This window comes from Coloeus monedula (genome assembly GCF_965178545.1).
Source record: "Coloeus monedula genome assembly, chromosome: 7".
In the NCBI taxonomy this organism is placed as follows: Eukaryota; Metazoa; Chordata; class Aves; order Passeriformes; family Corvidae; genus Coloeus; species Coloeus monedula.
The window spans coordinates 27,181,291-27,205,660 of record NC_138787.1 but is presented as its reverse complement, the minus strand read 5'-3'; the positions used below and the strand labels follow the sequence as shown (position 1 = coordinate 27,205,660).

Sequence of the window (24,370 nt, the reverse complement as noted above, 5' to 3'; positions counted from 1 at the left end):
CTTGCAATTTTTTATAAATTGCATCCTTTTTTTTCATTCAGCTAACAGTGATTAAGAATTGTATTCTTCCATATGGTACATATTCCCATTGATGTTCCTAAAACAATCATGGCATTAGTTGTATTACTGCCCATGGCATCCATCTTTCCCTTTGTTTCCACACGACTCTCAGTTCATCTGCTTATATAATTCCTTCATCTATTTTCCATAAGAAATCATCTCCTTTTACTTTGTATAGGAATTACATTGGATGCAAGAGTCACCATGTGACAGCCCTTTTTGCATTTCTTGTGGACTTGGGAGACTCTCACATGAAAAGGAGGGCTGTCCCTGGGCAGGCTGAAGCAAGAACAGGAGGAGGTCATGACCTTAATTCTTCCTTTAACACCTGCAGCTACAGAATTTTGGGACAACAATTTAAATCATCAAACTCCCTCTACTGTGCACTTTACTGTCTGTAGTTGTGCTTGACTTTATCACAAGAGAAAACAACAACTGGAAATTCCTTACAAATTATTTACTACTGTTTAGATTAAAGGCAGCCTTAAAGATTTACAGTTTATCCCCTCAAACACTACAGGTTTTTTGGCACACTGTAGTTTTGACAATTGATATGTTTCTCTTTTGAATTTTCATTAAATATTCTCCCAGAACTATACAAAATGAAAAAAAAAACAACTTTAATGTGTATATTATGTCAAAGGCATTGTGCTGTCAACAGCTGCCATGCTGTTTCCAGTTAAATTGTTGTGTTTCAGATGAGCATCATGACAGAAGTCCTGAAGGCCGCCTTCACTGCCACATTTGCAGGTGGCCCCCAAGGAAGTTCTAGTACTGAAAAACGTAACTAGATATTTTTCTCTAGCCATTACCTTTTAACAAAAGGTAACTGCAACTTAATCCCTCTCCTGCCACATTTGCAGTGCTCAAAAGTTAGAAGTAAGCTGTGGCTCTCTCAAAGCCGCTTCAGCTGTCCTGGTTGCAAGAGGTGGATCCGTCTGCCCCAGACCTGGGTGTCTCGTGCCATGCTGGACACCTGCAGGTATCATGCCCACCCTCCTGGTATGGCAGGTGAAGAACAGCAGGTTTGATGTGGGCTCTGCTTCTTGTCTGCCAGGCTCATGAAGGTGTCTGCACCATCACAAGACATGTGAAACAGCAAGAAGTGATTTAAGTCTCTCAACACTCACCCTAGATGAAGGAGGCTGAGGCAGAGAGGACTGCACAGTTGTCAGAAGTGCAGCGAGTGGGGAAGTGTCCACTTTGCGCTAGGAGGTAGATCAGCAACTGCCCCTTCAGTTTTTGGAGAGGAATATTTCTCACTGCTTGTTGTAAGATACCCTGTATTAGAGGAAATACTGAAATGGAGGATCATCAGGAAGTAGGCTGGCATGACAATGGTTTGCCATGTCTGGGCTTCAGCACAACGTGGGGGAGGAGGGTGCAAGATGTCACAGAAGAGGTGTCTTGTTCTCATCCATCAGAGCCATCTGGCCTGGTCATTCTGCTGAGAGTTGCCTTGAATGCCTTGCAGTGCTTCTGCACTGGAGGGACGTGGCTGAATCAGAACTCAGGAGGAAGCTGATGAGCACAAAACAAGCTGCAGAAGCATGTATTGCTGGGTCAGCCAGCAGAAAGAAAGAAGTAGATAAAAAATAGTAATGGGACGCTTTCATAGAAGACTCAGAAAAAACTTCTTTGGAGTCAGTGAATTAAAGCTGTCTGTGATAAGAAATTGGTCTTTTCATATCCTTTGAGGGGAGTGCATATTAGAGAAGCTGGGTTAATCTGCCACTGCAGCTTAGAACAGTTTAAGAAGGAAAGTCTTGTCTTTTTTGTGGTTATTCCTTTAGTTAGAGGTACAGTGTTCAGGATAAAATTTGGCATTCAGTGTGGAGCACCATGAAACAAATGCATCATATGAGCTCTGAGAGTTATTTTTTTCTCTCTCATGTAGTATTTACCGTATGTTTGGCTTGTTGGCAATTTAATCAGTCTGGATAATCTTGTTTTGTGACAAACCTCCTAAATCACAAAGGAAGGATGCAGTTTGTATGGGTGGAATGGGCTCTACAGGGATATTTCAAGTTGAAGAATAAAAATGAGAATTAGACAATACAGAATTCATTGAAAGCCAGTTTTCCTGCTGCTCTAATTTCCCACAATTTAATTTGTGTGCCGTCAAAAGCAGCTTGGAGGTTTCCAGCAAGATGATAGAACTGTGGGCTAGGCTAAACAGAGAGTCTAAAATGTGCTTAATGCATTCCAGTCCCATCCTGTAAAAGCATCTCATAGGGCCAAATGCAGGCAGCATAATATCCTAGTGAATTGGACCATTAAATAAAACTGTGAAGTCATAAAGCTGTAGCATTACCCTGAAATTAAAGCATTTTCACCTTTGAATTATGGAAATAATTTAACAAGCATTTAGGAAATCTGCTTTTCAAGGCTGCATTAAACTATTCCACGTTATACAATAGAAGATGTGGCTGCAGTCTCCTATTTGGTTTTGAGTGACTTCCAGGTTGTGTATAGTTTGAAATTTTACCAAGCTGAGAAAGTAATAAAAGAATAGAATGGAATAATAGAAGATAAAAGTAAGCAGTAACCTATGCCTGGACAACAGCTTTTTAATTCTCGTTGCAGATTCACAAGTGCAAGGAGAGCTCATTAAATTGAGTAAACAGGAAAAAATTTTGAAGTATGGACAGATGTAAAAATACAATGATAAATTCTTAGTTGAAATACATGAGAAGAGAGCTTTATCTGTGTAGTTGACCAGTTTCCAGGCATGGAAATGACTAGAAGGAGGTAATGGCACTCAGCTTGGTTTGCATCTGTGATTACAGTGTCATTGCCTAAAAACATAACGTAAACAAAACAGAGTGAAGATTAAATAAAAACCCCTGTGTTATGAAACAGGAACAGGTATTTGAAGCCCCATTTTCAGAAGCTGTGAGCATTATTGCTGTGGAGATTTAAAAGCCAAACATGGAGCTAAAGTGCCGACAGCTGTTGCACTGCTTGCTGGAGTGATCTGTGGGCACGTTCAGATGGCAGCTACGTGTCTTACACAGGTCCTGAACCTGCCTGAAGTGCCAGATCACAGATTATTGTCAGGAGGCTTCAGAGGACCTGTCAGTTGAGCACTGAGGGTAGAATTCCTTGACCTCATTCTGAGGCAGGCAGCGGTATTTTGGGAGCAGCTCCAGCTAAACTTGTGAAAGTGAATTTGAGAAAACAGAATGATCTTTTTCTAATTATTACCAAGATTGAGGTGGAGAAAATGGGGTTTGAATAAGCCCCAAGGGCTGATCTGAAAGGTGATGGTCTTCAGAAGAAATGCTGGGGTTGTTTTTGAGTAGTTTTCTGATCTATGGAAGCAGATGCAATGGTCTTGCTATTGTCTTGGAATGGTTCAAGGATTTACTGTCCTCCAGCTCTTAGTTACTCCTCCCTCAGCCAGTGGAGATGCAGGAGGGAGCAGTGTTGGCTCTTTTACTCTTTCCAAAACAATCAAGTTTAAATAATTTTCAGTCTCATTTGCTGCATTTAAACAAAAGGGTATCCTTTTGAAAGAAGGAACTTTGTTTTTTTGAGTTTTTTTTACGGTGATGTGAATGTAAGCCTTTATTCTTCTAGCAGGTTGTGTTTCACTTTGTATGCATTACCTCGCCCCTCTACACCTCATGTGCTGCTTTCTAAAATGGAAGTATTCTTTCCCTGGGAAGTGGGAAGAAGCGTGACTGAGATGGTGGAATAGATTTCTCTTCCTTTTCCTCCTCTCACCTTGTTGCCACCAGCTCTTTTGTCTTGTCTCTGTGTTGTGTTGAGCTGCCCTTCTGATCCCAGGTTTGCTTGCCGGTGGCTGTGACTTTCCTGTCACTAGATCAGTGAGGCAAACAGGTATCTTTTTGGAGAAGATGAACTGATGGTCACGTTTACTTCAAAGGTGAAGCACAGAGGGAAACTTTGAAGTGACCACTAAAGCACAGATCTGATCTGTATCAGTATTAAGCCTAACAGACTAGGCATGTGTAGATTGGGAAATATCTGAAATGTAACTCGGAATTCTTCTCTTCTGCTATGACTTTTAAAACTCCATTGTGATATACTTGCTAAATCACAATTACTTTGAACAAAAAAAGAAACTTGATTTGTTTTTCCTTTCCCTTTGTAAACTAGAGGATGAAAAATAGGTTAGCTTATTTCTTAATGATCCTGTGGAGAAAAGCAGGTCTAGAATGTCAAAGTTCAGATCTCAGAAGAACAGCTGCGTGCAGCTGTAATGGTAACAAGACTGTTCAAAATTAATGAACAGTTACAGAGGAAAATAAGAGGAAGACCTGTCACATTGCCTGTCCAACACTCTTGTTAGTGAGTGCTGGCTGCTTACAGTATGTGTGCTGATACTTTGTCCAGCCTCATTTCAAATATGTCAATTAAGTTTCCAGCACTTTTTGGGAAGACGGTTTTGTGCTCTGCTATTTTTAATAACTTTTTCCTAGTAATCCTTCTTTGCTTCTAAATTGCTAGCTGTTGATGCTCTTGACTTCCCACATACCCACATGGCACCTTTCTTGATGCACAGCCTGGAAAGTATAGTAGTGTTAACCACTGAAGGCTGCTCTGCTTCCTGAGCAGCACTGAAGCCACTATTGTGAGCATTGATTTTATTGCATTTTCTTAAAATTATGTTCAGAACTCTCAGTGGGGAGGTGCTTTTGACTGCCCATCTGGAATTTCAGCAACCAGTTTATTCCATCATCTCCTGGTTTTACTTACATTATCAGCAACTTGGTGTTTGTCTTTTTAGTAGATATTTCAGTTAAAGCAGAGGTTAAACTTCTACCAGCTTTGTGAGAGGAAAATTAACTCGCTCTCAACTGCTTCTGAAAAATCCACTCTGTTCTTGTTGATACTGCCTTGTGAGAGCAAAAGAAAACAGAGGGACTGGCTGATAAGGATCACTGCTTTAAGATGTACAAGATGTCTGTTATGAAGTCATTGAAGTATATCGTGTTGGAAGCAATATATGTGCGGGGTATTGTGCTACAGTGTTCACTGTGATTACAACCACTGGGAAAAGTATTACAAGCAATAAATTTGTAGTATTTCTTATCATTTTAATCTGACTTCTGTGTACCACACATTGCAGCAGTGTTTCTTTGAGCTCCAACTCCAAGGGTCCACAAGCAGCTCCCTGAAGTCAACAGGAACCACAGAATTGCAGACCTATGAGCAAAATTTTCTGTCTACGATCACAGAAATTATGAGAGGGTTGTGAGTGAATGTGTGGTTTGCTGTGTGTAAACTGTTCTTACAGTTAATGCAAGTTAATTTCTCTGTGACTTGCAGCCAGGTCTTGGAACAGACCCCTTTAAATAGTCTCCAGATGGTTGTTGTTACTTGCCTGTCATTTGAATGCCTCCATAATGACAATCCATTAAATCATCTGAGTGTCTTTACACAGATAGTCCATTTAGGATTTTTATACAGCTATTAGCATTCTGTTGAAGTAATCTGGGGGATATTTGTAGCTCAATGAAAAATACTTCAACTGCAATGCATTGTAGTGTCCACAGAGCTACTGGGCTCATCATGCCACTGTAACTGGAAAGAGCATGCTCTGCAAGAATTCAGGCCAGGTAATGTGGTAAAACCACCTGAATCCTTAAATGCACAGTTTTTAAGATCAGCTTAGAAAAGATATGATTCATTGTTATCTAGGGCTTCCCTGATGAAGAATAAATAACAAAATAGAAATCTATTGCCTAGATCTTACTTCTGCCTCAGTTACTGTCTTTATGTTTCTGCAAGTGAGATCGAAATCTTCTTCTCATCAAATGTATGAAAATGGCTGCCTTAAATTTTTGCCATGTCAGTATCTTGTATCCTCCCTAGGAAAGCAGGGTCTTGATAAAGAGGAAATTTGCTGGGTGTGACCCTTACTAATAATGTTGGGCATGTGCAGGGCTCCTGTGAATCCTCGTTGAAGAGTTCATCTTTAACTCTGTCAGCTCAGCAAATTGTCTGTTCAAGTTGTCCTTGCTGCCTTGCCCATTGCTGTACCAGAACCAGCTGGGAAAAAGCCTGCCTGGAAGCTAATTGCTTTTAAGTGTGATGTTCTCATTATGCCAACCCCAGTTCTGGTCATGAGCTGGGTTGTAGGGTGCAGGTTTTGCTTAAGCCTAGATTCTGCTTTCTATCACCTACACAATCCCTTCCTCTGCCAGTAAATGCAGTGAAGGAAGCGAGAATGGGCTCCCCAGCATGGAAAAGCATCAATATTTACAGTTAACTACAGATGCCAAGTCATATGGTGTTCTGTACCATCATCCAAGTAGGGCATCACTCAACTTATATGCAGAAAAGTCTGAGAACTGAGTGAAATGAGTGATCTGACTTCCAGCTGGGTGATAAGAACATACTCTCAGTTTAGCTTTCTGTCAAGACATTGTGCTTTCTGCTCATGGTGAGTTTGTGCAAGCTCATCAGCTGCAGTTCTCTGCTTCCATTTGTTGTTGCAACAGCATGGGCTGCAATCTCAGGCAAAAGGTGAATGTTACCCCTGTGAGCCATATTACTATGTGTTTCCTCTCAGGGACAAAGCCAGTTGAAAGGTATCTAATTTTATTCAGATACCTGGTAATAGAAGAAGCCGAAGGTCTCCTGTGCTTCCCAGGAAGTTTCTCTTTTGCTCAGCAGGCAGTGTAGCGTTTGCTTGAGCTGGTTCGGGGAGAAACATCTTTGTGGGCCACATAGACCTTTAATGAAGACAGACCTATTGGTCTTCCTCACAGAGTGACCATTTTGGAGCCTGGGATCCTGCTGATGCTATCTCCAATGCAGTAAAGTGTTAGATTTCAATTGGTTTTTTTGTTCCCCCCTTGCTGGAAGTGTTTTGCTGTTAACTTCTCATTCAATCGTTTTCCATTTAACAGAAGATAAGATCTGGACTGCAGTGCAGCACAACAGCACAGGGCTGACCAGAGTGCAAGGAGCTGGTCCAGAGAAGCCCTACACCATGTCCTTCAACTACAACAGCAGTGCGGAGCAGCTGGAGGCCGTGATAAACAGTGCTGAGTACTGCGAGCAGGAGGCAGCCTACCACTGCAAAAAGTCGCGGCTCCTCAACACCCCGAGTAAGTGCCAGCATCCCAAATCATTCCTTCTTAACGCCTATGGGTTATACAGCAAGTACAGGCCACACTGCAGCTGAGGAGAAAAAAACCTAAACCAATAAAAAACCCCAAATTAATAGCAGCAATACAGAATGGAGTGAAAAACCTTTTACCTTTTTGGATTCTACTGTGCAGTGCCTGTGCTCTGGTGCAAGAGAGTCTGAGCTCTGTAGTTTTCACTCTCTTAAGTCCATGCATGCCCAGACTCTGAAAACTTCCACAATGGAAAGTGCTACCTAGAAACCACAAAAAGTGTATTTAGGTGATGGAAAACAGATGTTTTTATTCATTTACAGTTTTTACCTGTATATTAAAGATAAGAAGCATCCAGATTGCTCCAGACTCATAATCTTATGCAGGGGAGGGGTACAACCTCTTCTGAGTCCCACAGCCCTGAATATGATGTTTAGAGTGCTTGGTAGTACAGTTTCTGGGGCAAAAAATAACTTTCCCCTTGCAATAAAGGGAATACATTTTTTCCCTTGGCTTAATGTAGCAGAAAAAAAGAAAGCAGAGGGTGTCATCAGGTTGTGTTTCTCTGCAGTACCAAATTCCCAGTGTCTACTCAAGATACCTGGCTTCTAGTCAACTCTGTCTTGATGTCAGGATTTTATGTCTGTTTATCTGGAGAGATGAATGACATTAAGGTCAGACTTCTGAATGTCTTCAAAGTCTCCTCTGTTACTGTTACTTTTAATGTCTGTATGGTCCTGGTGATTATTTGATTATTAGCAACTCTTAAATTTGTTTGTAGTTCAGCAGAAATCACATGGAAAGCCTGAAGGGGAGCTTGCAGTGGGAGTTCCTATTGTCTTAAAAACATATTGCCTAATGAGATGTAGCAAAACCTCTCCTGGTTCCAACAAAGTTACTATATAACTGAATGTTTATGGATCCAGTAATCAGATGCCTTACAGTCAGTTTATTTTAAAAGCTGTGAATTATGTCTTTTGTTATCATCAGATTTACCAGCCAAGAACTGCTTGTATTGCTAATCTTTTTCTAAAGAATGAAATATTAATATCAGCATCCAGGGTAGAGCACAAACAGAAAACAAAATGTGGGCATAACTCCTCATAAAGAAGTGGAATTGATGTCTTACAAATACTTCCAGTGTTGCTGGCTTCTGTATCCTACACCACACTTGATATGGCATGAAGATAAAACCCCACAGGGATTATTTCTAAAATGTTGTTTTAGGGATGAATGCCAGAATATTAGAGAAGGTCTGCATGTGTTTATTTCTGCACATTTCTGTGAGAACGCTTGGTTGTGTGTATGCAGGAACATACACTATGAATGGGTTTTGAGAGGCCTCTTGTATGTGGGGCCTCTCTAAAGCTGGGGGCACTTCCTGAGAACCAAAACTTTTGGGAAAAAAAAGTAAAGGTAACTTTGTGTAAACTGACAGTATGTAAACTGTGCATCTTCAGGGCTAAAGCTATCAGACAACGGGCAGACTGGCTAAGATGGCTCCTGACAGGCAGCTCATCCTCCGCTTGTCCAGGACCAAAGCTGTGGCTGATTCCTCAAGGGAAAGGACGTGTGGATGGTGTCCAGCAGTCTGGCTTGTGCTCTTGCAGCTGCTGCAGTGCCACTGTGGTCCTGACAGTTGACCACACAAGAATTGCATAACTCATTAGTCTTTATGGCAGTTCCAGCTGAGAAATTAAAAAAAAAAAAAAAAATATTAAAAATTGCAATCTAGTGCTGTGCATGTGGCAGGCACCATCATTTTTTCCCTCTTTTTTTCTTCCTTTTGTATGTTTTTTAATTACACTTTTGAATGTTCCTTTAGTCTAAGGCTTTAAATTTGGCAAGATATAAAACATGCTCAAAAATAAAATGTTCCAGTTCTTGAAATGACAAGATAAGGGTAATTTTTTCTTAACTGAGTATTAAGTATTTTTGTAGAAAATAATTACTTTCCCCAAGCTCTATTAATTGATATTAATTTTGAGGTGAAATGCCACTATATTACAGAGGAGCCTAGAGACCAAGTATTACTGAACACTATAGGTGTCTTGAAGAGTTCTAGGACTTAAGGAATTTCCACTCCAAAACTTGAAGATGAGCTACAAGCGTGAGTAACCTCAGGGTGTTTTGCTGGACTTGCTGCAGAAGGTTCTGACCTGTGTTGTTTTTGCCCAGACTGGAGGGAGTTTGATTTGGGGACAGAGCAACAGAACAAAGATCAAAACTCTTAGGTTTTGTTTCTTGATTTGGATCCCTAAAGCACTGTGTTCTCTCTGTGTTGCCAGGGTATCTTAATGTGTAATTGCTGTTAATGAGCAACACTTCAGATGTGACTGTAGAAGTCAGTACACAATGCCTGTGTATTGATGACAGTACTGCATCCGTGGGCCAGCAGGAAATGTTACCTGACCTAGTGCAGCTTGCTGAATGTCTCCACTCATTATTACCTCTGGGCTGAGCCCAATGGTGATTGCCTGATGGAAGGGCATCTCCCAGAGGTATATCTAATCTTGACAAAGTTATAAAAGCTCCTTTTCCTGCAAGAAATCCAATCCATTTCTGAGCTCACTCTCATTCTGGGCTTTGCTCTTTTTTTTTCCCCTGCAAGGAGATGGAACACATGATTAGGATATTACAGCTGGCAGCACCAACACACCAAATCCTTGTCTTCAGGATCTAAACATTATCTTGTTTCACAGAGAAGCAATAAAAAACATTTCTCTTTCCTTTTGCATTCGTAGTGCAAAGATGTATGTTTTTACATAGCAATTTTGGCTTTCACAGCTTTGACATGGGGCAAAGGGACAAGCAAGGCATTCTGGGTTGACTCAGAGAGAAGCCCAGGGAGGCTCCTGGCTTGCAAAAAATCGTTCCAGTTATATCAAGGAATTTCTCTTTTTTCTTTTGCTGCTCCCTCCTGCCCTGAAGACACAGGCACATCCTCAGCAGGTGAGACTGAGCATAGTATCCCCATTGAGTTTCTTGGATTTATATCTGCAGTGTGTCAGACTTGCAATCTGGCAGTTGGCAGAGGAGTTTACTCATCTCCACCTCCTGCTGTCTGGAACAGCCTTATTGGTTCTCCCTGTCATAGTACGGCTTAGCTGCAAGCATGTCTTTGAAAGCAGAAATTAAATTGCCCTGAACTGTAGTTTTGTACATCTCTGCCATCAGAGAGATTTTGAGGAGGTTTGTGAACACTGCAGTAGATGTCTGTTCATCAAGGCATAGCTGGCTCTCTCATGAAGCTGGCAAAGGAAGCTTTGTATAACCAGAAATCACAAGTCTCCGGTGACTTTCCCAGGCCTGTTGGAGAGACACTCACATAAATCTGACAGTTTGCATTAATTAGGAAAGTGACACACACTCTTAGGAAAACATTGCAGACTTCACCACCATCTTATCCTTACAAATAAAGGCCAAGTCAAGCTAGCAGGAAATGAGTGGGGTGGGCAGGAGAGTTGAGCTACCTCTGAATGTTCTCTCTCTATTCTGAGAAGAATATAAAATATTATGAAAAGAAATGTAGCCCCCCCCAGGGCTTTGATTTCCTTTCTTTATGGAGCATCTCAGGCAATACCTAAGGAAAGAGCAGGTCTACAAGGATAGGTGCATGTTTGCAGATGCATGTTTAATTAAACTGTTAACATACAAGATGTTTGAAGGTATGAAAACACTTCATTAACTGAAAAAAACCCCAGCTCTGACTGAATTTTCTCAGTTTTCTAGGAGCAGTGAGTGTACTCAAATGCTTATCACTTGGGAAGCTGCCTCACATCCACCTTATCAAAGACTTAGCACAGTGATGGCTGTATCAGTGGCAGCATAGCTTGCTTCACAATACTTGGCTGACAGTCTGTCAAGTTCATAGCACATTTGTGTAGGCAGGGACTGAGAAAAGATCAGTCCAAGAGCAAAATCAAAGCAACAGGAATGTCTATAGGTGGTGGGGTTTTCCTGACTTCTTCCTTATTTTTCTCTTTCCAGTAGAATTCCTACACCATGTCACCTTAAGCTTTAATTTTGAACTTCAATCCTAAACTACATCCATCCTAAACTACACACCTCTTCCCTGGACTTACCGTCTGTCAAGTCCCACTATTATATGACTTGCACCCAGGTTTCCACCTCCTTCCTCCCCTTTGGCTCCCAGCTAGACCCATATCTCAGTGCCAAGCTGCACCAGGTGCTGTCCCATGGTCTGTGACCCCTTATGCCAGGCAGTCCTGGTGAACCACTGCATTTGCATTTTGTAGCTCCTTATTGGAGGCAGAGATGGAGTGCTGCCTCATAGCAGGGAACGTGTCCTAATTTCTTAGTTTAGACTTAATTCTGTTGCTGAGACAGGTCAACTTGTTTTTTTATCTATGCCCTGTATGTTGCTAGAGCTTTGTCTGTGCAGGCTCCCTCCTTAGCTCCAGATGAGGCCAGTGATGTGAGAGCATAAGGTGCTTAGAAATGTCCTTCAGGGCCCTGCCTTCAGTAGTGGCTGCTGGAGAGATGCAACTTAGGGTGAGTACACAAGTTGATGTCTTTAACACGTCTCTCAATATGTCCCCATCACCCACAGTTGCTCAAATAAGGGCACTAGAGTTTATGCCAATCCCTTTTAGTATCCACGATGGATCTGTTGTTCATAAACTTGTCTAATCACTTTTTGAACTTTATTAGGCTGCCTGCCCTGTGGCCTCCTAGGAAAGCAGATTCCAGGAGTTCCCCACTTGCTGTTTTACAGAATTACTTTTTTTAAAATGTGTTTTTAACTACAGTTTTGCTCAGTGCACTGCGTTCTTGTATTACAGGATGCAGTGAAACACATTCATGCTCATCTAGCGCTTTTATAGTGCATTTAGTTACTCATCTAGGACTTTCACTAACTCTAGTATTTTTTCACCTGAAGTGCCCACAGTTTTTTGAGGTGTGGTTTGCACCAAGGTTTCACCACTTCAGTGTAAAGCTTGAAGAAAGGAGTCTGAAGCCTGGGTTCTGATGGAGTGTTTTACATAGATGTATCAGGAGGTGATATAAAATGACCCATAACAAGCAGTCACTTACCAATGGGGTTTTGCTCACTATTATATTATGCCTTTTAAATATAATTTCCAGTTTATCATTCCAGTACTTGCAATTGTTAATGCACTACCAGGGGACTGTTTGTTCTTGTACAAAATAACTTTAAATTGTTATTGCATTACCAGGAGACTATTTTTCATTGCACAAAATAACATATAACAGGGCAGTCTGCCCTGAAAAAGTGGCTTGTGTTGAAGGAGTAGTGGATAGGTGGCAGGTGTAGATTGTGTGCTGTGATTGTTGTTGGGTAATTAGGATCCCTTTTTTGAGAATGATTGCCATCTGTGTTTCCATCACCATAGCTTGTTACTCCCCTCATAGTGAGAAGCAGTGACAGCTTCTCACAAGTACAACTTCAGACAACTGGGGCTATGTTTGGAGACTTTGGGAGAGAGTTCAGCACAGTAATGCAATAAGCCCCCTTTATTTTTAGGGAGAGATTTAGAGGCCATTTTTAAAGATGGCTGGGTTTTGTGTGCAGCTGATTAAAATGCAGGTGGTCTAAGAAGAATACAAGACCTGCAGCATGGCAGAGGTAGCTTGGCATGGAGCCTGCATGCACCTGTGAGCAGTGGAAATATCATTATCCCAGTTTCTGACCCTTTACTTCCCTTGCCCTATACTATCCTCTGTGCCTAGCAGAGAGGCACAGTGTGCTATAGCTGCCAAGCAAGGAACGGCAGCTACTCTCTGCCATTACTGCTCATCCAGTCTTGTGTTTCTCTGAGATGGAAATGCAGCCAAGAGGCTGAATGATGGGAAAAACATGGGAATAAATCCATCCTCAGCCATACACAGGATGGCTTCTAACCCAGTGGAAGGAAAGCATGTTCCCTCATTGAGCCCTGCTGCAGTAGAGGGCAGGCTTATAATGCTACCTGACATAATTCTGGAGTGACACCAGCAGGGCAGGAGTCTCCTGGGATGGCTCCAGTGAACACTGGAGCACCATTATCTGTGTTTGCTTTAGACACAATGTGTCAGGTGAATTTAAGAAAACACTTCTCAAAGTGAGGACTGATGGAGTAATAAGGAGAGAGCTTGTATGGGTAACTCCTGTTTTCTTCTGTGGAGTACATCCTTCATAGTTCTGCTGTCACTGCATATTTCTGTTGCTTTTTTGTTGTGTGTTTGGGTTCTTTTCTCTTTCCTTGAATGAATTTATTTCTGTAAGTCTAAGGAGCAATTTTAGAATTATACTTTCATTTTATTTTGCCAAATTTCATTTCATTTGAGATGTTTTACAGTTTTCATAGAAAACAAATTTGTCACTCCAAACTAAATAGATCTACTGTGTTTTACTGACATGGAAATTATCTTTTCCAGTATACAGGAAGCATGACCAGGGATATTAATGAAGGCACAAAGGACAAGTAAATGAAATGTAAATCTAGACAACAGATTTTGAGCCCGGGTTCTGGAATTCATTGCATGCACTATTATTGGTGGTGCTGTAAGGAAGTCAGTACTGTGAACTGATGTTGCAAGATGTTTACTTGACCTCTGCAATCTGTTGTTTTGGGACTTTTTTTCCCAAAGAACTTCTGGTTTGGAGTAAAGTCAATGATATCTTTTGTTCAACCTGTGAAACCTATGGGATGTTTAAGTGCTCATAGCTCAGTAATGCAGAAATGTTGAGTTCAGGGAGTTCTGCAGTCCATGTAAGAGTTTGGAAGTGGATAATTTTATGAGTCACACGTGTGACAAGACCAAACACATCTTAGTGATACCTCTGGCTTGAGACCCAGTTGTATAAGCTATTCATACACACAGTTTGAAGAAGGGAAGACTGACAGAATTCTTTCAAGCTATTCCAGCCAACATTCCCTTAATCATGAGCTGTGATAGTCTCTTTTTTTTTTTTTTTTAATTGCAGGACTCAGCATATTGTTAACAATAAATAAATAATGGTGATTAGAAACAAACAGCTAATCCATGGTTTGTTACATTAGTGGGTCATTAGCTATTGCAGAAACCTGTCCTCCATTCAAGGAAGAAAGCAGGACTGCTGCTTGAGCAGAAAAGTGTGCCTTCTCCCTCATTAGAGCCACAGCAGGGAGTGTGTTCTCATCACACTTCCATTTGTCTGCTTCTTTTGGCTGTCCTACTTTGAGCATCTTGGGTTCCATTAGACTCAGGTTGTCTTAATGACATTATACTAATTTGTCTGTCAAATTTGGGCCAGTGCAGAGAGTGATGTTTTCTGATTTTGCAGAACAGAAGATGTAAATCATATTGGTGGAAGAGTTCTCATCTGACCTCTTCTACCAAGATGCCACATGAGTGGCATTAGTAAATAGCAGTATTAATTTTCATTGCTATTTACATAGGTTTTGGGGATAAAAAAGCATTTGGGGCTGTAATCTCTCTGGTTTTTGTGTGTTTTCAGTTCATTTGACCCCTGTTTTAGGGAAGAAAGCAGGTTTATAGCAAAGCACTTGCAGAAAATCAGATGGGATGGAACCCCTATGCTTAGATTTTGTTTTGATTGGTTTGACTTGTCCAGGAAAACAAAGGTGTTAGGAAGCTATACACAAAATAATCAATGGCATAACTTAATCATATAAGTAATTAGGAGAAAAGAAAATGCAACTCTATGGTAAAAAAAGACAGGTTTTTACTCTGAATAATTAGATTAGTGATCAGATTCATTGCTTGTAAATCTGAAGTCCGGGAATTTTACCCTCATTGCAGTTTGAAGATCGCTTGTGGGAAATTTGTTTTCACATTTGAAAGTGTGAAGGCAGAGACAGGAGGAAAGAAACCACAAGAATCAGCTGAAGGTGGCATTTTGACATTACTTGGTATTCAAACAACAAGGGAACAAAAATCTTCCCTAAGCAAAACGTTAAACAAAATACTCTTACGTGAGCTATCTGGTGTTAAGGGGGGCATAAGAGACACTCTTCTAAGTGTCTCTTACTTTCTTTTGTAGAAAGAACACCCCAAAATGTAGAGGCTACGCAAGCATACTTTGAGAAAATGTCTCCAGACACTGGGGGAAAAAAAGTTGTGTACTTCTTCCACTCACAAGAAGCATCTAAAAGTAATTTAGAATTGTTTACGTCTTGCCAACCTGGACTGATCTGGAGAGGAGCAGATCTGACTGGCACTTGTGACAAGTAGCTAGAAAGATGTGGTGACCTGAAAAAAAATAACCTTTTTAAAACCTTCTTTAGAGAAGCTTTTTTGTTATCTGCTTGGCCCAAAAGATTGAGGACAAAAATGAAAAAGCTTTTGAGCCTGAATCTTTTCCAAGTCCTTTTGACAAGAAAAAGACTCAGACTGGTTTAGCCAAGGTGTGTATTCCCACTTGATCTGTCCAAGACTCAAAACAACATCAAGAGCTTTCTTCCTTTACTCTCAAGAGCAGAATTCAGAAGCCCCAGAAGAAAACTTTTTTTTTTCAGCATTAGCATTTAGAAAGGTTAACCAATTATCTATGCAGTTCCCCTCTAAAGGTAGCTTTCTTCTTTAGCAGAGAAGAAAATTGAGGCATCAGGCTGCAACTGACATAAATTTTGCCTGAAACTGGTATGGCCCTTTAGATTGATTTAAATGTACCCCTCTAAAACCAATGGCCAAGTTCTTGTAGCCACAAAAAAGCACCATAAGAGTGTTTCCTCTCAGCTGAACACCTCTGATGTCTTGGACTCCAAGTGTGAGCTCTCTGTAGGTACCTCTTGTGCCTTGCCCTTGTGCTGCTAGTGGAAGAATGAAAGTCATCCCTGAGAGGTACCTTTAGTTTTGTGTTACCACAGTTATGGTGATTTAGCAGGAAGATGTGATCCTGTGAATTTTTATGGACCTGCCAGACTGGATGGAAGGTAATGGTATACTCAGGTGGGGTATAATGGGATTTTTGGTGTATTCAGCCAGATAACGGGAGGAAGCTGTAACTGGTGAAGTAATAAATGTTGCTATTTCTCCTTTGGTTTTGTGGTTTAGTGTTGAGCTTCTGTATGGATTTTTAATGTACACAGAGGAATGAAAATGCATTGGAACCTTCACTTAGGCTGAGTACCAGGAGGATCTCTCCTAGCACTAGTGCCTGTTTTCTGCTTAGGCAGTACATGGAACCTGTAGGAACATATTTCTCAGTCAAAAGTTCCTGAAATTGGCCAGTGGGTTCCTGAGTTACTTGAGCAATAGACACAGATGTGCACAAACATGCAATGTAGCATGTTTCAATATGTCTCATTTCCCTAGAAAACCAGGTTGTGATTAATGTCTAAAGCCCGCTAGAATCAATAGAGAGAGATGCACTCCATGTGTCCTAGTGCTAAAAGGAAATCTTAATTTAGGCTAAAATGAGATGCAGATGTGCATATTTTCTCACCATGCCAGATGCAAAAATGTCTGTCTGTCCCGCTTTCCCTAAATCTTCCACTTCTCCAAAAAGTTTAAAGTGACATGTCTAATTTATAACATGTAGTGATTTCAGTATATTAACATTAATAGCACATGAAAGGTGCTCCCAGTAGTTTAGAATGCAAGCAGTAGCCATTTATTTTTACTTCTTTTTGTTCAGGCTGTCTCATTTAATGTGGTCAAAATGTTCATAGTGACATTTGTTGGTAGGAAGGAAAAGATAATGATTCCTGGCTGTTCTTTTTCTCAATTTTGTGTTACTGAACCTAGTTAAGGTCTGACAGGTTTGTTTTACTGATGAGTCGAAGCCTATGATGGGCTGTTTTAAAAAATGACCAGAGATCTGAAAAGTGGATCTGAGAGAAGAGTAACATCAATTTCATGATATGTTTGTTTTAAATACTAACTTTTCCTTCATCTGATGATTCAAATAGTCAGAATCCATAAAGTTATGTATTCCTACAGATAGAGTTCTCTCTTTTTGGGAAAGTATGTGTTTGCCTATTTATGAAGACATGTAAATATTCTTTCCTCCTTTTAGGAGGAAAAGAGTGGAATTTGGCTGCAATTCACTTTTTGGGCTACATGAATATTGTCAGGCCTGGTACAAGACAAAGTAGTGTTGGTTACTCTTCTCCTTTTAGCTAAAGGCTTTCTGTTCATTAGCATTTTTTTGCTTCCCATTGTCACCATGATTTCAAAGTCTCAGATTTTATCCACAGGATACTACTTTGGGGCGTGACAGAAGTTTAGGGGCTGTTTCCCAGAGAGAAATCTGTATGATTGAATGCTAAGGCAGCAGCAGAGGGTGGGATTGTAGGACAAGTTGTCTTCTAAAGTTGTCTTCTAGGCTCAGTTTCATCTCCCTTTGGCTTTTTCTCTGGCTACACAAAGTCAGTTTGATCCATTTGTTTTGCCCCTCTAATATCTGCCATCGAACTGGGAAAGGCTCTCCTTCAATGAGCATTTTTTTAGGTCCTGCTTTGGGGTCCTGTTTTCCAGAGCCTCCATGTACAAAGAAGTGGCAGCTTTCTAGGTCACTTCCCTCCCAGTGCACACTTATGTTCTGGATTCAGACAAAGAGATTGTGTTGCATTTTGTATACTACCTCTGTGAGACATTCTAGGACCACTAGTCAATCTGCAGAACATTAAAAGTACCTACTTAATAGCAGCAGAATTTTACTGAGTGAATAATTACATCCTGTTAGTGCTGAAGTAATCACCTCAGATACAACCAATGCCTCCAGAGGGAGATATGTTCTTTCCAAAATGCTACCCTGGACAGTTCATTTTACTCTCGTACAAAGCTCCAGGATCTGTCTGACCATATTGTACTACAGGTTGTCATGTTTTCAGAGGATGAAATTTATGTTCCATGAAATATGCCATTGCCAAAATTAATAGGTAAATGAACAAAGTGAAACAGACCATTAGAACAATTGTAATATCATAGTTGTTGGGTTGTGGCACAAAAGCAGAAACTAATGGGTAAACATAACCATATTATAGCGACAGAGCCATCAGAGTGCAGTACACAACTGTGGTTACACAATGGAAGGCACTCGACCGTTGTGAAATATGATCTAGCAGTCAGGCCAGTTGCAGGTAATCTTGCTTGGAACAATGCTTCCCTTGGCTAGTTTGTTTTAGCTGATGGGAAATTATAAATATCAGCTATTTCACTGGAATTTAATTTCAATTTCACTTTGATAATTTTCATAATTTTTTTTTTTTTTTTTTTTTTTTTTTTTTTTTTTTTTTTTTTTTTAATATCAGTCTGGACAATGATACTGAGATTTTTGCATAAATTTTCCAAGGCATGACCAGATTGTTCCTGAATATTCATGCATATAGGAATTCAGCCAATGACCTTCAGAGTAAATGTTCACTTTTAACACCTTGAAGTCTTTGATGCCATTGCCTTTATTTCTGCTCTAAAACAATGCTTCATAATTTTAAGTGAATACTCAAACAATATCTAATCAAGATAAACAGTTCATAGACTGAACTGTGTTTATATAACATGATTAAAAAGCTTTGAACAGCTAACGTAATCATAACATTCTATTAATGGACAGCTTGAGAGAAGCTACAGTAACGAGTGATTCAACTGAAAAATTAAAAAGCTCAAAGATATGCAGGATCAGATCCATTGGATTCAGCATATTTATACTGATTTAGGCAAGTAAGATGGTGGATTAACTCCTGAGTTATTACATCTTTCATTAAATTCCACTTTAGTATAAAACAAACTAAAAAACACAGAAACATTTTAAAAATTCAGGTATTTAGAGGAGCTAACAGTTGTTAATGCAGTATTTGCATCTAAGCACTTCAGCACTGATAGATTGAAAAAGCCAGCACTCTGTTCTTACAGAGGTGTGCCCTGCAATACTGAGGTAGAGAGGGGTGGAGAAGCATCTTTAAGCCTGGTTACTGGAGTGGTGCAGTATGAATTAGAATACCATCTCTGGCCATTTGCTGGAGCCAGGAGAGGGATTGATGCAGGAGCTCCTCCAGATCACTGTGCCACTCAAGGGTTTACTTAGGCAGGAGGACTTTGTCAGTGACTGACTACAATAGATTCGGAGCTGCTTTATTCTGCTGAAGTGGTTCAGAGTAGTTGGAGCGCAGGAGAGAGCCGGGTGCTCAGCTGTTTAGCTTTCTCTCTCAGAGATTTCACGCCATGCGTATGCAAAAAATAATCAGTTACTTTGGTCTTCACTGAGCAAGGTCTTTCGAAGGAACATGTAGCAGGGAATTGGGTCCTAATAAAAGTCTGTTACAGGGAAGGCCACAGCGGTTCAGAGCCAGCCTGAGCTACAGCCAGCGTTGCTAATTGCTCCCTCACGTGGCAGACCAACCAGGGATTTCTCTACACAGCAAAACAAAACTGTGGAGGTGTTACATATGTGTCATACATGTGATTTAGCATATGTTTCATTAGCACTTAAGTGTTTCCACTGAGCAGTATGTGAATTTACATAACTTCCGCCTCCTGGTCCATTAGTTGTACTTGTGTTTTGACCTTACACTATCTCCTACTGAATAGATACCCTTTGCACCTTTCACCCATGGAAGACACAAAGCCGACCGAGGTTTAAAATGCACAAGTAAATCTTGAAATTAGAATCCTCAAAGTCCTGCTTCCATTTATCAAGAGAATGCTGTCTTACTGTTACACCATGCTACTTAAATGTGAGATATTGCTATGATGAGTGTAACCTATGACAAAAAAAGTGAAAACCTGAATACGCTAAATGCAGAATTAGGTGACTAGTTGAGTGATAATATATTGCCTAACCTAATGAAAAGACATTACCTTTGAATAATGGACCACATCGTAGATTAAATTATCCCAAGGCAAGGTAGTAGGTGCTTCATGCAGACAAGGTCAATTACCTTATCCGGAAGAGCCTGTTTGAAGTGTATTATGAATAATTCACAGACATAGAAATTAGCTTTGAAAAAGTGTCCCAGCTATAATGTGGTGAAAGCATTCAATTTCTTTTTTAATGTATTTAAGATAACACCCAAAGGACAATTATGGCTGCTTAACTGTAAGACTGCTTAAATGACAAGGAATGACAGTTGTGTGGTCAAATTCACATTAATGCATTATGCAAAGGGAAGCATCTCCACCATAGTGCAATCCTGTCAGGACACAAGTAACAGATTTCAAACCTCATACTGTATTTTTAAATGCTGAATGAAGTTTGATCAAAGACTGATAAATTTATTAACTTTTCTCAATGGAGAAGACACAGTTGTTGCTGTACTAGCTTTGTTTACTCTTGTTGTTCAGGCCCATTAGTTCTTTGACTTTCTGATATGAAAACGAAGGTTCAGAGTGATTAAATCACTTGTATGATTTTGGAGAGTCTGACAAATACAAGGGTAGAACCAAAACATTTAATTTTCCATCTTTAATCAGAAGACCAGTCTTCCGCTATAAGCACTAAATTGCGCTGTTTCCAAGACAGTATTGTTCCAATCTAGAACTATTTAGCATTAGAGTTAAAATGATGGCAGTAGCCATGGTAGCAGAATGCATACTCACTTGACATATGGTGACCTTAGGTGTGAATTAGAAATGCAATAAACCTCTAAGTCTGGGGAATAACGTGCACTCTCAGCATATTTTGATTCCACAGGCAAAACAATAACCTTAGCTTTCTCTCTTTGACTTTGCAATAAGTGGTAATGGCCAGGGGAAATCCCTCAGGGGCTGCAGTTTTCTAAGATGCCTGGCAAGAAGATGGCTAATTCATCAGGTACCTTGGTTTAAGTGTTGAAATGTAATAGTGACATTTCATGGCCTCTGAGTTTACCAGCTTTATTTGCTTGAAAGGGAGAGTTCAGCAGAATTTTAGAGGGTGCTATGGAATGGTGTATCTAATGAGGCGTATAGCCATCCCAGTCCTGTTTCCATTCACCTCAATGTCAAGAATCCCATTTAGTTCAGCAGGAGCAGGTCTGGGACCCTGGCACTTTCAAAGGATGGTTTTGAATAAAGAGGGATAAAAATTTGACACGAAGTCCAATTATAAAACAAGCTGTTAAAATATGTGATGAAGTAGGAAACCACCACAAAGAGACAGGAATGGAAACTTCCATTAAAGCAGACACACTGAAAAATGTTGGTTTTTTGCATGTAGTTAGTTTTTTTTGTATTCTCCATCATCCATCTTTTCTCCAAGGATCAATTCTCCAAAACAAGCTCAAGAATTTCCTGTCTTCCCACTTCACACAGTCATTGGCCTCCACCCCTGTGTTTTCTGGGAGGACTTGATAAAGACTAATCTGAGTCTAAGAGACTTGCAAGCTGATGTTCTTATTTGCATGCAGGAATGTGAACAGATGTTTACATAGTAGTGTTAAGTAGGACAGCTGTTTGGGACTCATTTATGTATTCCATTTAAAATCAAAGCTTTATGGTTAAAACTTTTACTCACAGTGTGGAAAAGAAGCCTAAATTCAGACAAATGCATTTCTTCCTGTGCTAGAGGGTGGCCTCCTTTATACACATCAGTGTTCTGTATCTCTGCATTTACAGCATCATACAGATACCTCTTACCTAAATCTCTGGGCAAATGCACCTTACCGTGGCCAGTTGCCTGTGGGTGGAAGAAAATACATGGCACAACATCAACATTACTAAATGCTGTTTGACTGAGGGAAGAAAAAAAACACTGAGTGAGGGGAGGGAAGTTGTCACTTTTCTTTGCAGGAGGTTGCTTATTGCTGATTGTTTCTGCAGTCTGTTCTGTAATGAAGCATGCATCAGGCTAATATTTGCCTTTGCATTTGTTCTGCTCTTCAGATGGGAGAAAATCCATAAAGTGTGTTACAACCATAAATGTGTAACTTGTATTTATTAATTTCTTAACATAAATCTGCCTAGAAAAACTTCCATTATGGAGGTGTATATATGCATGCAGCATATGTATAGAGAAAAGAGGTTGGAGGGAGGGGCACTCATATATTTTTAAAATAAATTTGCCCCTCAGGGTTTTATGTTTTGAATATGAGGCTTGAGTTTGATCTTGTCCATGACTTCATTCTACCTGATGCCTGTGACCCTGGGGCTCCATGTCCAGAAAAGAAAGCAGGCAAATGGTGTAGTCAGTTAAATGGAAATAATTGAGCCCTGTTTTTGCATGAGTTTGGAGAACTCTAATGACATGTATTAATGTATACCTGCCAAAATCCTACACCAGTGTGAGAGAAAAACTTGCCTCAGTTGTATTATTTCCACCCAAACACCACTATCTGCTAGAGATGCCTGCATCTCTTCAAGCCAGTAGGTGACAGGATTTGTAGTAAGTTATACAGGGCTAGAGGAAAGTACACTCAGTTAAGGAGCCCTACTGCTGGAAGGAAAGATGGTGATGATGGATGTGACGATCTTATGGACTTTTGATTCACAGCCTTGCTGCAGCCCACAGAAAGGTTTGTCTCATCAGCTGTGATGAAAGGCCTATGATAGAAATTATTTTGTATGTAAAGATCTTGATTCTCACTTTGTGATGCTTGTAGATTGACAGAATGGCTGCAGGGCTGGTTCTTTCTCTCGTCCTTAAATACAGGAGACGCATAGGCCTGTTCAGCTTTGGGAAAGAGAGGAAGGACTAGGGCTTCTCATGGTTGCATGGTTGTCATTCTTCTGCAGTCTCTGACCATTCCAGTATTCACTGCAGTGCTAAAGTACAGCTCAGTTCTTCCTTCAGCTCCAGGAGCAGAAAACTCTCTTCAGCTGCATAATAATCTCTGTTAGTGACAGTAGAGCTACAGAGCAGAGCTGAGCAGTTCATATTCTATCCACTACGGTCTGTGCTGGAATGTAAATACACACCCATGTTTGTTATAACTGTATAGAGAGATATACAGGAACCTGAGACCAATTAAACAGCAAAAAATAGAAGATCTATTTGAAAGATGTAAACTTGTTGCTAACAGGGTGAAGAAAAAAGCTGCAAATTGGTTAAGCAATTCCACAGAGAAGACAGATTGTTGTCATCCTGACCTTTAAAGCTGGTCAGGATATATCAACAGAAGCATCGTCTGAGTACAGAGTTTTATGATTTTTTTTCATTTACATTCTCTTGTTTTTCTCTTTACATGCTGGCTTGGAGCCAGTTCATTTCATGGTCTTGCCTGTACATATGTTCTGCTACAGCTGCATTTTTCCAAAGTGCCCAATCTCACAGCACTCCAGCCTTCCTTAGGATGACAAATGGTGCCCCTGCTGCTCTGACCAACAGAACTGTAATTGCAGCCTGAGACAGGAACAGCTGAACTAACGCCATGCTGCAGTTTGGTTATTATCCTTAAGCTGAAATCTGACTGCATGTGTTTATCGTAGCTGAATTTCTGATTCCACCACTTAAGACATTAACTGCTAACATTAATTGTAAGATTGAGGAAAGCAGAATTGCTCTGCAGTTGAAAGCAGTGTCAAATCAGCAGTTATTTATTTACCATTGCATGCTCTTCCCAGGGACTTTACTGCTTTTTTCACCATTAAGAAACAAACAAAAAACCAAACAAACAAAAAAACCCAAACCAAAACCAAAGCAAAAGAAACAAAACCCCCACACTTAGGGCTTTTTATTTACAATTGCATGGGAAGAGGCACTGGACTTCCCTCTCACCCAAGATGCTCATTTACCCAAGTAGTATTAAAGGAAACTTGAGATGAGGAACTTGAGATGTGATCTCATTTTCTAAAGGTGTCTTTCTAAAACAGAAACACCATCCCAATAATATCTCAGAGTGCTACTATCAGTTTTATGAAAATCCTCTAATTTATTTAATTAGGGATTGCAGCTTCAAAGGGATTAGCAATATGTTATTATCTCTTCTAAATTATGTTCTGTTAAGACCGTTTTTCTATTTTTACTCCAGTTCAGATATTCAGCATATTTACTGATGATATTTTCTGATTTCTTTAAGATCAATCTGAGCCATGAAATTCAGTAGTTATTATCAGCCACTTACAGGAACCAGTCGATGGTTGTATTCCAAAAAGGCACACCGTGGAAATTACATTGTCCTAATGACTTTCTGGTCAGTTCACCCCACGTAAATAGATGTGATTCTCTAACTGTCAGTTGTGCTGTATTAACCTGGGAGCTGAAGGACAAGGTGTGTTCTCATTGCTTCATGAATCAATAGTGCTAATAAAGATTCTCTATACCTGAATCTAGATTTTATTATTCCTAGAAGCTGCCATTGCAAGTGCAATGGGAACAAAATTAATCT

General features: G+C 40.2%; 1 protein-coding gene across 1 annotated transcript in view; it reads left to right on the top strand.

The window, feature by feature from the left end:
- Window positions 1-24,370, top strand: part of CNTNAP5 (contactin associated protein family member 5) — a gene marked incomplete at both ends in the record, with an annotated part of 273,921 nt that overhangs the window by 187,625 nt on the left and 61,926 nt on the right. The window contains one exon of the mRNA XM_082285207.1: window positions 6,945-7,145. Within this exon, the coding sequence (XP_082141333.1) occupies window positions 6,945-7,145 (201 nt within the window). The remainder of the gene's footprint in view (window positions 1-6,944; window positions 7,146-24,370) is intronic.